The sequence below is a fragment of the Oncorhynchus nerka genome, linkage group LG3 (assembly GCF_034236695.1).
Source record: "Oncorhynchus nerka isolate Pitt River linkage group LG3, Oner_Uvic_2.0, whole genome shotgun sequence".
Taxonomy (NCBI): domain Eukaryota; kingdom Metazoa; phylum Chordata; class Actinopteri; order Salmoniformes; family Salmonidae; genus Oncorhynchus; species Oncorhynchus nerka.
This window is the reverse complement of record NC_088398.1, coordinates 73,907,633-73,923,060: the sequence shown is the minus strand read 5'-3', so window position 1 is coordinate 73,923,060 and position 15,428 is coordinate 73,907,633. Positions and strand designations below refer to the sequence as shown.

At 47.5% G+C, this 15,428-nt stretch overlaps 1 protein-coding gene across 1 annotated transcript in view; it reads left to right on the top strand.

Moving 5' to 3' along the window:
• Positions 1 to 15,428, top strand: part of LOC115121723 (amine oxidase [flavin-containing]) — a 95,862-nt gene that overhangs the window by 54,472 nt on the left and 25,962 nt on the right. Inside the window, exons 4-6 of the mRNA XM_065015728.1 lie at positions 3,616 to 3,720; positions 4,799 to 4,890; positions 5,045 to 5,186. Of these exons, the coding sequence (XP_064871800.1) occupies positions 3,616 to 3,720; positions 4,799 to 4,890; positions 5,045 to 5,186 (339 nt within the window). The remainder of the gene's footprint in view (positions 1 to 3,615; positions 3,721 to 4,798; positions 4,891 to 5,044; positions 5,187 to 15,428) is intronic.

Below are 15,428 nucleotides of genomic sequence, written 5' to 3'. Positions count from 1 at the left end.
TTACAGCCGTCGCACCTGTTTACAGCCGTCTCACCTGTTTACAGCCGTCGCACCTGTTTACAGCCGTCGCACCTGTTTACAGCCGTCTCACCTGCTTACAGCCGTCGCACCTGTTTACAGCCGTCGCATCTGTTTACAGCCGTCTCACCTGTTTACAGCCGTCGCACCTGTTTACAGCCGCCGCACCTGTTTACAGCCGTCTCACCTGTTTACAGCCGTCGCACCTGCTTACAGCCGTCTCACCTGTTTACAGCCGTCTCACCTGTTTACAGCCGTCTCACCTGTTTACAGCCGTCGCACCTGCTTACAGCCGTCGCACCTGTTTACAGCCGTCGCACCGCACCTGTTTACAGCCGTCTCACCTGTTTACAGCCGTCGCACCTGTTTACAGCCGTCGCACCTGTTTACAGCCGTCTCACCTGTTTACAGCCGTCGCACCTGTTTACAGCCGTCGCACCTGTTTACAGCCGTCGCACCTGTTTACAGCCGTCGCACCTGTTTACAGCCGTCGCACCTGTTTACAGCCGTCTCACCTGTTTACAGCCGTACAGCCGTCGCACCTGTTTACAGCCGTCTCACCTGTTTACAGCCGTCTCACCTGTTTACAGCCGTCGCACCTGTTTACAGCCGCCGCACCTGTTTACAGCCGTCTCACCTGTTTACAGCCGTCTCACCTGTTTACAGCCGCCGCACCTGTTTACAGCCGTCGCACCTGTTTACAGCCGTCTCACCTGTTTACAGCCGTCTCACATGTTTACAGCCGTCTCACCTGTTTACAGCCGTCGCACCTGTTTACAGCCGTCTCACATGTTTACAGCCGTCTCACCTGTTTACAGCCGTCGCACCTGTTTACAGCCGCCGCACCGGTTTTAAAAGTATACTTTAACATAACACAATGTACTGTACTGCATACATTATTAAGTCAGCCCTCTGCCCCTCCTTGATCCAGAGGGGTTGGGTAGAATGTGGAAGACATATTTCGGTTGAATGCATTCAGTTGACTGACTAGGCATCCCCTTTCCCTTCCCTTGTGTTTTCTATTCTATGTTGTTTCACTTTCTGCTCTGTAGCAAATTCACAACAGATGCTGTGATATATCCTCCTCCTCTCTTTTCCCCGTTTCCATGGTAACAGACCTGTTGCTCTCTCCACAGCGCTGGGCAATGCATTTTCAGACTCTCTGTATTTCATGCATGCGTGTGTGTGTGACACATCTATCATCCAGGGTATGAAATAACCGCTGTCAGGGCCTTCAGACCGACCCATTTAACTGTCAACCTTTGTGCTTTACACAAGTTATGTAAGAGTAACACACACACACACACACAAACTATCCCCCAGTGCACTTGCAGTTAACTGAACTGATATGGCTTCCCCAGCCTTTTTTTTAAAGCCACACGCCCCCTTGGAAATGAAGCACAGATAAGGTATTCAATCTGTATCACTGAGGCGTGAAAGAAATGTAAAGGTCATTTCAGAATGAGCCGACACATGCAGCGTTCACCATGAATGCAGTCTGCGATAAGGCGGGAACATTGTCTTTAAATTTCAATCACGCCATAACGCTGAACTCCTACGATACGGATTGAATAGAGCCATTTAGGATCCTTAACGCCAAATACAGCCTTTTCATTCACAGTGAAAGTGTCAGTGACAGGCTTCCAGGATGCTAAACTCTCTCTCGGCGGGGTTATTAGAGGTGTAGTGTGACATCCTACACGATTACCAGTATACAAGGCTAGCCTGGATAAACCACACTGAATTCTGCATTCACCATTCACTTCAACAACAGTCAAACACAGGGAAATCAGTTGGATGCCAAGCTAGAAGCGAGGGGACATGACCTTAATACCTTTGACACCTCCCACTACCCGTGACCACATTCATAACCCTGTAGGGGTTGAGAAATAGTGTGAGATTGAGAGTGTGAGAATGTTATCTGCCTTGTTGAATGTGCAATCAGTTGCAATCGTTCATCTGTGGGGGACCATTACGCAAGCAGGCGTATGGTTATCATCGTCCTTGGGAGCTAGCTGCAGGAGAGGGGTTGCTTCATCGTCCCCTCTGTTGGAGCTGGCAGGAGAATAATGTCTATTTCAATTCAAAAGTAGACTTGACCTGAATGTCAGTAGAACTGAGACGTTTGCAAAAGATTGCATTCTCAGTTCACTATTAGGAGTCTTCAATCTATGGTTGATGATGATGAAGGTGATGCTGTTACTGCTGCTGTGATTTCGTTCCAAGTCACTTCCACCTTAATGCGTAAAGACCGAAGAGTCTGGAGGACCAATGCATCAGACGTGGCCTTCATTAACTCATACAGAAAGACCAGGAGAACCTCCCAGCGCATAGGTATTGGCTTGATTGAAATCCTCTACCAACCAATCATCTCCCACACCTTCCCCCTAACCCTCCCCCCGTACGCTAGCACACCACAAGCACAGAGCCACGCCTCAGTCATGTGATTGGCTCAAATTAAATGATGACAAATATAAAACGCCATGGTCACGCCCACTGAGGCCGACATTGTCTCTTTGAAGTCCCATGCGTGTATACGTTGGTGATGATGATAACTACCCCTTCCATGTTGTAGTGGCAGAATTTGGGGTGAGCTGTTGTAACTTGTTGCTCGTATAAAATAACTTGTGTAAACAATGTGATTTTATTATGACCTCTCACTATGTGGCAGCAGGTAGCCTAGTAGTTAGAGCGTTGGACTAGTAACCAGCAGGTAGCCTAGTAGTTAGAGCGTTGGACTAGTAACCAGCAGGTAGCCTAGTAGTTAGGGCGTTGGACTAGTAACCAGCAGGTAGCCTAGTAGTTAGAGCGTTGGACTAGTAACCAGCAGGTAGCCTAGTAGTTAGAGCGTTGGACTAGTAACCAGCAGGTAGCCTAGTAGTTAGAGCGTTGGACTAGTAACCAGCAGGTAGCCTAGTAGTTAGAGCATTGGACTAGTAACCAGCAGGTAGCCTAGTAGTTAGGGCGTTGGACTAGTAACCAGCAGGTAGCCTAGTAGTTAGGGTGTTGGACTAGTAACCAGCAGGTAGCCTAGTAGTTAGTGCGTTGGACTAGTAACCAGCAGGTAGCCTAGTAGTTAGGGCGTTGGACTAGTAACCAGCAGGTAGCCTAGTAGTTAGGGCGTTGGACTAGTAACCAGCAGGTAGCCTAGTAGTTAGGGCGTTGGACTAGTAACCAGCAGGTAGCCTAGTAGTTAGTGCGTTGGACTAGTAAACAGCAGGTAGCCTAGTAGTTAGGGCGTTGGACTAGTAACCAGCAGGTAGCAAAGTAGTTAGGGCGTTGGACTAGTAGCTGACAAAGTAAAAATCTGTCGTTCTGCCCCAGAACAAGGCAGTACCCACTGTTCCTAGGCCATCATTGAAAGTAAGAATTTGTTCTTAACTGACTTGCCTAGTTAAATAAAGATAAAATGAAAACAATGTGTAAATGTAAGGGACATGGAACCATTCACTCTTTGACTTCTTCCCTGTGAAGAGAGAGATCTCTCCTGCAGCTGCTTGATTAAATATTGTTATATTATACAATTAAATAGTCTCTGCCTTAATCTTTGAATGAAATTTGACACAACATTATGTTGTCCCATGTTGTGTCGTACAGGGGAAGTCCTACCCATTCAAAGGCTCCTTCCCCCCCATGTGGAACCCATTTGCCCTGATGGACTACAACAACCTGTGGAGGAAGATGGATGAGATGGGCAGCGAGGTAAACACACCCATCATCTCTCTTTCTCTTCTTTCTTCCTTTCTTTGCTTTCTTTTAGGTGGTTCTAGAATTTAACTGCTATTTTTCTGGATTTTGATATTTAGTGGTATCGGCCTAATTCTGCTCTGCATGTATTATTTGGTGTTTTACATTGTACACGGAGGATATTTTTGCAAAATTCCTCATGCAGTCTCAATTGGGTGTTTGTCCCATTTTGGGAATTCTTGATTGGTGAGCAGACCCCAGACCTCACAACCATAGAGGGCAATGGGTTATAACTGATGCAAATATTTTTTAGCCAGATCCTAATTGGTATGTCAAATTTGATGTTCCTTTTGATGGACATAGAAGGCCCTTCTTGCCTTGTCTCTCAGATCATTCACAGCTTTGTGGAAGTTACCTGTGGCGCTGATGTTTAGGTCGAGGTATGTACTGTTTTTGTTTTGTTTGCTCTAGATGGAATTTGTATTCGTGGTCCTGGGAACTGGACCTTTTTTGGAACACCGTTATATTAGTCTTACTGAGATTTACTGTCGGGACCCAAGTCTGACAGAATCTGTGTGGAAGATCTAGGTGCTACTGTAGGCCCTTCTTGGTTGTGGACAGAAGCACCAGATCATCAGCAAACAGAAGACATTTGACTTCAGATTCAAGTAGGGTGAGGCCTGGTGCTGCAGACTGTTCTAGTACGCTTGCCAATTTGTTGATATATATGTTGAAGAGGGTGGGGCTTAAGCTGCATCCCTGTCTCACCTCCCGGACCTTTTTTAACCGCACACTTGTTGTTTGTGAACATGGACTTTATAATGTATCTTTTTCCCCCAACACCACTTTCCATCAATTTGTATAGCAGACCCTCGTGCCAAATTGAGTCTAAAGCTTTTTTGAAATCAACAAAGCATGGGAAGACTTTGCCTTTGGTTTTTTGGTTTGGTTTGTTTCTCTCGTAACACATTGAATATCTTTATCTCTCTCTAAGCCGGGCAGCCACCCCCTCCACAACCCCTTGTCCAATCCCAAACCAACCCCTAATTCTGAGAATTTATTGATGCTCCCTCCCTCGTGCTATGTGTTCTAGATCCCCAGAGAGGCTCCATGGAAGGCTCCACATGCTGAGGAGTGGGACAAGATGACCATGAAGCAGCTCTTTGATAAGATCTGCTGGACCAGGTGCTGTACTACACTCATTTTACAATACACTCAGGACCATTCAACTCAATGCAGCATGTTTTAGTAATGTACAATTTTGTAATTGAGTTCTTGTGTGTGTGTGTGTGTGTGTGTGTGTGTCTGTCTGTGTCTGTGCGACTCCCTCTCCCCACAGTTCTGCGAGGCGGTTCGCCACTCTGTTTGTGAACGTGAATGTGACCTCTGAACCCCACGAGGTGTCTGCCCTGTGGTTCCTCTGGTACGTCAAGCAGTGTGGAGGGACCATGAGGATCTTCTCCACCACCAACGGAGGACAGGTACTGTACACACTTTGATGGCTGACTGGCTGGCTGCCTGGCTAGCTGTCTCTGTCTGTATTTCTGGCTGACTGATGGACTTTCTGTCTTCCTGCCTGCCTGTCTGTCTGGCTGTCTCTCTAACTCTGGGGAATGGCTCTTTCATATCCATACGGGGTCCTAGCATGTCTCTCTGAATATGTGTATGTGCATGGAAATCATAATGAGGACAAGATTGCGATGAAATAAGGTAAACCCTATTTTTTTGCTTTGGTTCTAGGTTTACTGAGCTGATCCAAGAGCCATTTCAACTGAGCTCAGTAAACTCTCCTCCATGTTAAAACAAACCATTCCACACCGATTACATTCTCATTTGGATCCTACTTAGATTGGAACCATTAAACCTCTGGTCTGTCCTTCAACCCTCCAAAGGATTTTCAGTTCCCTGCTCCTTCATTTAGGAACATAATCCCTCCCTCCACATGACTGTTCCTGCTCCTTCATTTAGGAACATAATCCCTCCATATGGCTGACCCTGGTCATTCCCTGCTCCCCCATTTAGGACCATAATCCCTCCCTCCACATGACTGTTCCTGCTCCTTCATTTATTACCATAATCCCTCCCTCCACATGACTGTTCCTGCTCCTTCATTTAGGACCATAATCCCTCCCTCCACATGACTGTTCCCTGCTCCTTCATTTAGGAACATAATCCCTCCATATGGCTGACCCTGGTCATTCCCTGCTCCCCCATTTAGGACCATAATCCCTCCCTCCACATGGCTGTTCCTGCTCCTTCATTTAGGAACATAATCCCTCCCTCTACATGGCTGTTCCTGCTCCTTCATTTAGGACCATAATCCCTCCCTCCACATGGCTGTTCCTGCTCCTTCATTTATTACCATAATCCCTCCCTCTACATGGCTGTTCCTGCTCCTTCATTTAGGAACATAATCCCTCCATATGGCTGACCCTGGTCATTCCCTGCTCCCCCATTTAGGACCATAATCCCTCCCTCCACATGGCTGTTCCTGCTCCTTCATTTATTACCATAATCCCTCCCTCCACATGACTGTTCCTGCTCCTTCATTTAGGACCATAATCCCTCCCTCCACATGACTGTTCCTGCTCCTTCATTTAGGAACATAATCCCTCCCTCCACATGACTGTTCCTGCTCCTTCATTTAGGACCATAATCCCTCCCTCCACATGACTGTTCCTGCTCCTTCATTTAGGAACATAATCCCTCCCTCCACATGACTGTTCCTGCTCCTTCATTTAGGACCATAATCCCTCCATATGGCTGACCCTGGTCATTCCCTGCTCCCCCATTTAGGACCATAATCCCTCCCTCCACATGGCTGTTCCTGCTCCTTCATTTAGGACCATAATCCCTCCCTCCACATGACTGTTCCCTGCTCCTTCATTTAGGAACATAATCCCTCCATATGGCTGACCCTGGTCATTCCCTGCTCCCCCATTTAGGACCATAATCCCTCCCTCCACATGACTGTTCCTGCTCCTTCATTTAGGACCATAATCCCTCCCTCCACATGACTGTTCCCTGCTCCTTCATTTAGGAACATAATCCCTCCATATGGCTGACCCTGGTCATTCCCTGCTCCCCCATTTAGGACCATAATCCCTCCCTCCACATGGCTGTTCCTGCTCCTTCATTTAGGAACATAATCCCTCCCTCTACATGGCTGTTCCTGCTCCTTCATTTAGGAACATAATCCCTCCATATGGCTGACCCTGGTCATTCCCTGCTCCCCCATTTAGGACCATAATCCCTCCCTCCACATGGCTGTTCCTGCTCCTTCATTTATTACCATAATCCCTCCCTCCACATGACTGTTCCCTGCTCCTTCATTTAGGAACATAATCCCTCCATATGGCTGACCCTGGTCATTCCCTGCTCCCCCATTTAGGACCATAATCCCTCCCTCCACATGACTGTTCCTGCTCCTTCATTTAGGAACATAATCTCTCCATATGGCTGACCCTGGTCATTCCCTGCTCCCCCATTTAGGACCATAATCCCTCCCTCCACATGACTGTTCCTGCTCCTTCATTTAGGACCATAATCCCTCCCTCCACATGACTGTTCCCTGCTCCTTCATTTAGGAACATAATCCCTCCCTCTACATGGCTGTTCCTGCTCCTTCATTTAGGAACATAATCCCTCCATATGGCTGACCCTGGTCATTCCCTGCTCCCCCATTTAGGACCATAATCCCTCCCTCCACATGGCTGTTACTGCTCCTTCATTTAGGAACATAATCCCTCCCTCTACATGGCTGTTCCTGCTCCTTCATTTAGGAACATAATCCCTCCATATGGCTGACCCTGGTCATTCCCTGCTCCCCCATTTAGGACCATAATCCCTCCCTCCACATGGCTGTTCCTGCTCCTTCATTTATTACCATAATCGCTCCCTCCACATGACTGTTCCTGCTCCTTCATTTAGGAACATAATCCCTCCCTCCACGTGGCTGTTCCTGCTCCTTCATTTAGGACCATAATCCCTCCCTCCACATGACTGTTCCTGCTCCTTCATTTAGGAACATAATCCCTCCCTCCACATGACTGTTCCTGCTCCTTCATTTAGGGCCATAATCCCTCCCTCCACATGACTGTTCCTGCTCCTTCATTTAGGAACATAATCCCTCCCTCCACATGACTGTTCCTGCTCCTTCATTTAGGAACATAATCCCTCCCTCCACATGGCTGTTCCTGCTCCTTCATTTATTACCATAATCCCTCCCTCCACATGGCTGTTCCTGCTCCTTCATTTATTACCATAATCCCTCCCTCCACATGGCTGTTCCTGCTCCCCCATTTAGGACCATAATCCCTCCCTCCACATGGCTGTTCCTGCTCCTTCATTTATTACCATAATCCCTCCCTCCACATGGCTGTTCCTGCTCCCCCATTTAGGATCATAATCCCTCCCTCCACATGACTGTTCCTGCTCCTTCATTTAGGACCATAATCCCTCCCTCCACATGACTGTTCCCTGCTCCTTCATTTAGGAACATAATCCCTCCATATGGCTGACCCTGGTCATTCCCTGCTCCCCCATTTAGGACCATAATCCCTCCCTCCACATGGCTGTTCCTGCTCCTTCATTTATTACCATAATCCCTCCCTCCACATGGCTGTTCCTGCTCCCCCATTTAGGACCATAATCCCTCCCTCCACATGGCTGTTCCTGCTCCTTCATTTATTACCATAATCCCTCCCTCCACATGACTGTTCCTGCTCCTTCATTTAGGAACATAATCCCTCCCTCCACATGACTGTTCCTGCTCCTTCATTTAGGACCATAATCCCTCCCTCCACATGACTGTTCCCTGCTCCTTCATTTAGGAACATAATCCCTCCATATGGCTGACCCTGGTCATTCCCTGCTCCCCCATTTAGGACCATAATCCCTCCCTCCACATGACTGTTCCTGCTCCTTCATTTAGGACCATAATCCCTCCCTCCACATGACTGGTCCCTGCTCCTTCATTTAGGAACATAATCCCTCCATATGGCTGACCCTGGTCATTCCCTGCTCCCCCATTTAGGACCATAATCCCTCCCTCCACATGGCTGTTCCTGCTCCTTCATTTAGGAACATAATCCCTCCCTCTACATGGCTGTTCCTGCTCCTTCATTTAGGAACATAATCCCTCCATATGGCTGACCCTGGTCATTCCCTGCTCCCCCATTTAGGACCATAATCCCTCCCTCCACATGGCTGTTCCTGCTCCTTCATTTATTACCATAATCCCTCCCTCCACATGACTGTTCCCTGCTCCTTCATTTAGGAACATAATCCCTCCATATGGCTGACCCTGGTCATTCCCTGCTCCCCCATTTAGGACCATAATCCCTCCCTCCACATGACTGTTCCCTGCTCCTTCATTTAGGAACATAATCCCTCCATATGGCTGACCCTGGTCATTCCCTGCTCCCCCATTTAGGACCATAATCCCTCCCTCCACATGGCTGTTCCTGCTCCTTCATTTAGGAACATAATCCCTCCCTCTACATGGCTGTTCCTGCTCCTTCATTTAGGAACATAATCCCTCCATATGGCTGACCCTGGTCATTCCCTGCTCCCCATTTAGGACCATAATCCCTCCCTCCACATGGCTGTTCCTGCTCCTTCATTTATTACCATAATCACATGACTGTTCCTGCTCCTTCATTTAGGAACATAATCCCTCCCTCCACGTGGCTGTTCCTGCTCTTTCATTTAGGACCATAATCCCTCCCTCCACATGACTTCCTGCTCCTTCATTTAGGAACATAATCCCTCCCTCCACATGACTGTTCCTGCTCCTTCATTTAGGGCCATAATCCCTCCCTCCACATGACTGTTCCTGCTCCTTCATTTAGGAACATAATCCCTCCCTCCACATGACTGTTCCTGCTCCTTCATTTAGGAACATAATCCCTCCCTCCACATGGCTGTTCCTGCTCCTTCATTTATTACCATAATCCCTCCCTCCACATGGCTGTTCCTGCTCCCCCATTTAGGACCATAATCCCTCCCTCCACATGACTGTTCCTGCTCCTTCATTTATTACCATAATCCCTCCCTCCACATGACTGTTCCTGCTCCTTCATTTAGGAACATAATCCCTCCCTCCACATGACTGTTCCTGCTCCTTCATTTATTACCATAATCCCTCCCTCCACATGACTGTTCCTGCTCCTTCATTTATTACCATAATCCCTCCCTCCACATGACTGTTCCTGCTCCTTCATTTATTACCATAATCCCTCCCTCCACATGACTGTTCCTGCTCCTTCATTTAGGACCATAATCCCTCCCTCCACATGACTGTTCCCTGCTCCTTCATTTAGGAACATAATCCCTCCATATGGCTGAACCTGGTCATTCCCTGCTCCCCCATTTAAGACCATAATCCCTCCCTCCACATGGCTGTTCCTGCTCCTTCATTTAGGAACATAATCCCTCCCTCTACATGGCTGTTCCTGCTCCTTCATTTAGGAACATAATCCCTCCATATGGCTGACCCTGGTCATTCCCTGCTCCCCCATTTAGGACCATAATCCCTCCCTCCACATGGCTGTTCCTGCTCCTTCATTTATTACCATAATCCCTCCCTCCACATGACTGTTCCTGCTCCTTCATTTAGGAACATAATCCCTCCCTCCACGTGGCTGTTCCTGCTCCTTCATTTAGGACCATAATCCCTCCCTCCACATGACTGTTCCTGCTCCTTCATTTAGGAACATAATCCCTCCCTCCACATGACTGTTCCTGCTCCTTCATTTAGGACCATAATCCCTCCCTCCACATGACTGTTCCTGCTCCTTCATTTAGGAACATAATCCCTCCCTCCACATGACTGTTCCTGCTCCTTCATTTAGGAACATAATCCCTCCATATGGCTGACCCTGGTCATTCCCTGCTCCCCCATTTAGGACCATAATCCCTCCCTCCACATGGCTGTTCCTGCTCCTTCATTTAGGACCATAATCCCTCCCTCCACATGACTGTTCCCTGCTCCTTCATTTAGGAACATAATCCCTCCATATGGCTGACCCTGGTCATTCCCTGCTCCCCCATTTAGGACCATAATCCCTCCCTCCACATGACTGCTCCTGCTCCTTCATTTAGGACCATAATCCCTCCCTCCACATGACTGTTCCCTGCTCCTTCATTTAGGAACATAATCCCTCCATATGGCTGACCCTGGTCATTCCCTGCTCCCCCATTTAGGACCATAATCCCTCCCTCCACATGGCTGTTCCTGCTCCTTCATTTAGGAACATAATCCCTCCCTCTACATGGCTGTTCCTGCTCCTTCATTTAGGAACATAATCCCTCCATATGGCTGACCCTGGTCAATCCCTGCTCCCCCATTTAGGACCATAATCCCTCCCTCCACATGGCTGTTCCTGCTCCTTCATTTAGGAACATAATCCCTCCCTCCACATGACTGTTCCCTGCTCCTTCATTTAGGAACATAATCCCTCCATATGGCTGACCCTGGTCATTCCCTGCTCCCCCATTTAGGACCATAATCCCTCCCTCCACATGACTGTTCCTGCTCCTTCATTTAGGAACATAATCCCTCCATATGGCTGACCCTGGTCATTCCCTGCTCCCCCATTTAGGACCATAATCCCTCCCTCCACATGACTGTTCCTGCTCCTTCATTTAGGACCATAATCCCTCCCTCCACATGACTGTTCCCTGCTACTTCATTTAGGAACATAATCCCTCCATATGGCTGACCCTGGTCATTCCCTGCTCCCCCATTTAGGACCATAATCCCTCCCTCCACATGGCTGTTCCTGCTCCTTCATTTAGGAACATAATCCCTCCCTCTACATGGCTGTTCCTGCTCCTTCATTTAGGAACATAATCCCTCCATATGGCTGACCCTGGTCATTCCCTGCTCCCCCATTTAGGACCATAATCCCTCCCTCCACATGACTGTTCCTGCTCCTTCATTTAGGAACATAATCCCTCCATATGGCTGACCCTGGTCATTCCCTGCTCCCCCATTTAGGACCATAATCCCTCCCTCCACATGACTGTTCCTGCTCCTTCATTTAGGACCATAATCCCTCCCTCCACATGACTGTTCCCTGCTACTTCATTTAGGAACATAATCCCTCCATATGGCTGACCCTGGTCATTCCCTGCTCCCCCATTTAGGACCATAATCCCTCCCTCCACATGGCTGTTCCTGCTCCTTCATTTAGGAACATAATCCCTCCCTCTACATGGCTGTTCCTGCTCCTTCATTTAGGAACATAATCCCTCCATATGGCTGACCCTGGTCATTCCCTGCTCCCCCATTTAGGACCATAATCCCTCCCTCCACATGGCTGTCCCTGCTCCTTCATTTATTACCATAATCGCTCCCTCCACATGACTGTTCCTGCTCCTTCATTTAGGAACATAATCCCTCCCTCCACGTGGCTGTTCCTGCTCCTTCATTTAGGACCATAATCCCTCCCTCCACATGACTGTTCCTGCTCCTTCATTTAGGAACATAATCCCTCCCTCCACATGACTGTTCCTGCTCCTTCATTTAGGACCATAATCCCTCCCTCCACATGACTGTTCCTGCTCCATTTAGGAACATAATCCCTCCCTCCACATGACTGCTCCTGCTCCTTCATTTAGGAACATAATCCCTCCCTCTACATGGCTGTTCCTGCTCCTTCATTTAGGAACATAATCCCTCCATATGGCTGACCCTGGTCAATCCCTGCTCCCCCATTTAGGACCATAATCCCTCCCTCCACATGGCTGTTCCTGCTCCTTCATTTAGGAACATAATCCCTCCCTCCACATGACTGTTCCCTGCTCCTTCATTTAGGAACATAATCCCTCCATATGGCTGACCCTGGTCATTCCCTGCTCCCCCATTTAGGACCATAATCCCTCCCTCCACATGACTGTTCCTGCTCCTTCATTTAGGAACATAATCCCTCCATATGGCTGACCCTGGTCATTCCCTGCTCCCCCATTTAGGACCATAATCCCTCCCTCCACATGACTGTTCCTGCTCCTTCATTTAGGACCATAATCCCTCCCTCCACATGACTGTTCCCTGCTACTTCATTTAGGAACATAATCCCTCCATATGGCTGACCCTGGTCATTCCCTGCTCCCCCATTTAGGACCATAATCCCTCCCTCCACATGGCTGTTCCTGCTCCTTCATTTAGGAACATAATCCCTCCCTCTACATGGCTGTTCCTGCTCCTTCATTTAGGAACATAATCCCTCCATATGGCTGACCCTGGTCATTCCCTGCTCCCCCATTTAGGACCATAATCCCTCCCTCCACATGGCTGTCCCTGCTCCTTCATTTATTACCATAATCGCTCCCTCCACATGACTGTTCCTGCTCCTTCATTTAGGAACATAATCCCTCCCTCCACGTGGCTGTTCCTGCTCCTTCATTTAGGACCATAATCCCTCCCTCCACATGACTGTTCCTGCTCCTTCATTTAGGAACATAATCCCTCCCTCCACATGACTGTTCCTGCTCCTTCATTTAGGACCATAATCCCTCCCTCCACATGACTGTTCCTGCTCCTTCATTTAGGAACATAATCCCTCCCTCCACATGACTGTTCCTGCTCCTTCATTTAGGAACATAATCCCTCCCTCCACATGGCTGTTCCTGCTCCTTCATTTATTACCATAATCCCTCCCTCCACATGGCTGTTCCTGCTCCTTCATTCAGGAACATAATCCCTCCCTCCATGTGGCTGCTTCTTCATTCAGGAACATAATCCCTCCCTCCACATGGCTGTTCCTGCTCCTTCATTTAGGAACATAATCCCTCCCTCCACGTGGCTGTTCCTGCTCCTTCATTCAGGACCATAATCCCTCCCTCCATGTGGCTGTTCCTGCTCCTTCATTCAGGAACATAATCCCTCCCTCCATGTTCCTGCTCCTTCATTCAGGAACATAATCCCTCCCTCCATGTGGCTGCTCCTTCATTCAGGACCATAATCCCTCCCTCCACATGGCTGTTCCTGCTCCTTCATTTATTACCATAATCCCTCCCTCCACGTGGCTGTTCCTGCTCCTTCATTTAGGAACATAATCCCTCCATCCACATGGCTGTTCCAGGGCGTTCCTTCCACCTTCATTTAGAGGCATAATCCCTCTCTCCACATGGCTGTTATTCAGATCCCAGGGAGACACCATTCTTCTTGTTTACTTTGGGATGGCCCCATTGCCTAGGTGACGGAGGATTGTGACACATTGGGGTAATTAGAGGATGTTGTTGTGAGGTCACCCACTTTCATTTCCTGTTTGGTCTGCCTGTTCTCTGGCTCCGGTTTTGACAGAAGCTCCAGTTCTGTGTTCAAGATCTGAGTCCAGACTCGCTATTTTTAATGTATTGATTCAGTGTGGTAGAGCAATAGAAGGTAGAGCAATAGAAAAGCATGTGAGTGCTAAAATTAGCTCTCAAGAGTGTGCTTCTCCCCTTTTGAAGTCGATTTTAATGCATGCTATGCATAGCATAGTTGCATATGAGGTTGCACTGCATATACAGTAGGGTCTGAAAGTATTGACATTTTTTCTCACGGCAGGTTTTATTTTTTATTTCACCTTTATTTAACCAGGTAGGCTAGTTAAGAACGAGTTCTCATTTACAACAGCGACCTGGCCAAGATAATGCAAAGCAGTTCGACACATACAACAACACAGAGTTAGACATGGAACAAACAAGCCTACAGTCAATAACACAATAGAAAAAATAAAGTCTATATACAGTGTGTGCAAATGGCGTGAGGAGGTAAGGCAATAAACAGGCCATAGTAGCGAAGTAATTACAATTTAGCAAATTAACACTGGAGTGATAGATGTGCAGATGATGATGTGCAAGTAGAAATACTGGTGTGCAAAAGAGCAGAAAAGTAAATAAAAACAATATGGGGATGAGGTTAGTAGATTGGATGGGCTATTTACAGATGGACTATGTACAGCTGCAGCGATCGGTTAGCTGCTCAGATAGCTGATGTTTAAAGTTAGTGAGGGAAATATAAGTCTCCAGCATCAGCGATTTTTGCTATTCGTTCCAGTCATTGGCAGCAGCGAACTGGAAGGAAATGCGGCCAAATGAGGTGTTGGCTTTGGGGATGACCCGTGAGATATACCTACTGGAGCGCTTGCTAGGTATTCTAGTGGTTAAAGCGTTGGACTAGTAACTGAAGGTTTCTGGATCAAATCCCAGAGCTGACAAGGTAAAAATCTGTCATTCTGCCCCTGTTCCCCGGTAGACCGTCATTGTAAATAAGAATTTGTTCTTAACTGACAAGCCTAGTTAAATAAAGTTTTAAAAAATTTGACACCATTGATAAAGATGAGCACAAATTATGTATAAAATAAACAATTCAAATACTGAGCTATATTGCATGCTCAAAACATTTGGAAATATATTATTTTATACTAATGAAATTGCTCAGAGAAAGAGATATTGTTTAACAAGTAAACCAATTTTTCTCAAAAAGTAGGAGGCAAAATGATTGACACCCTGTTTGCAATACCTTACCTTGCGAGGATAACGGCACTGAGCCTTTTTCTGAGCCTGAGAGGGACATTAGACCATTCCTCCATATAGAATCCTTCCAGATCCTTGATATCCTTCGTCTGCGCTTGTTCTTCATGATGCTCTCTGCGCTTTTAACGGACCTCTGAGACTATCACAGTGCAGGTGCATTTATACGGAGACTTGATTACACACAGGTGGATTGTATT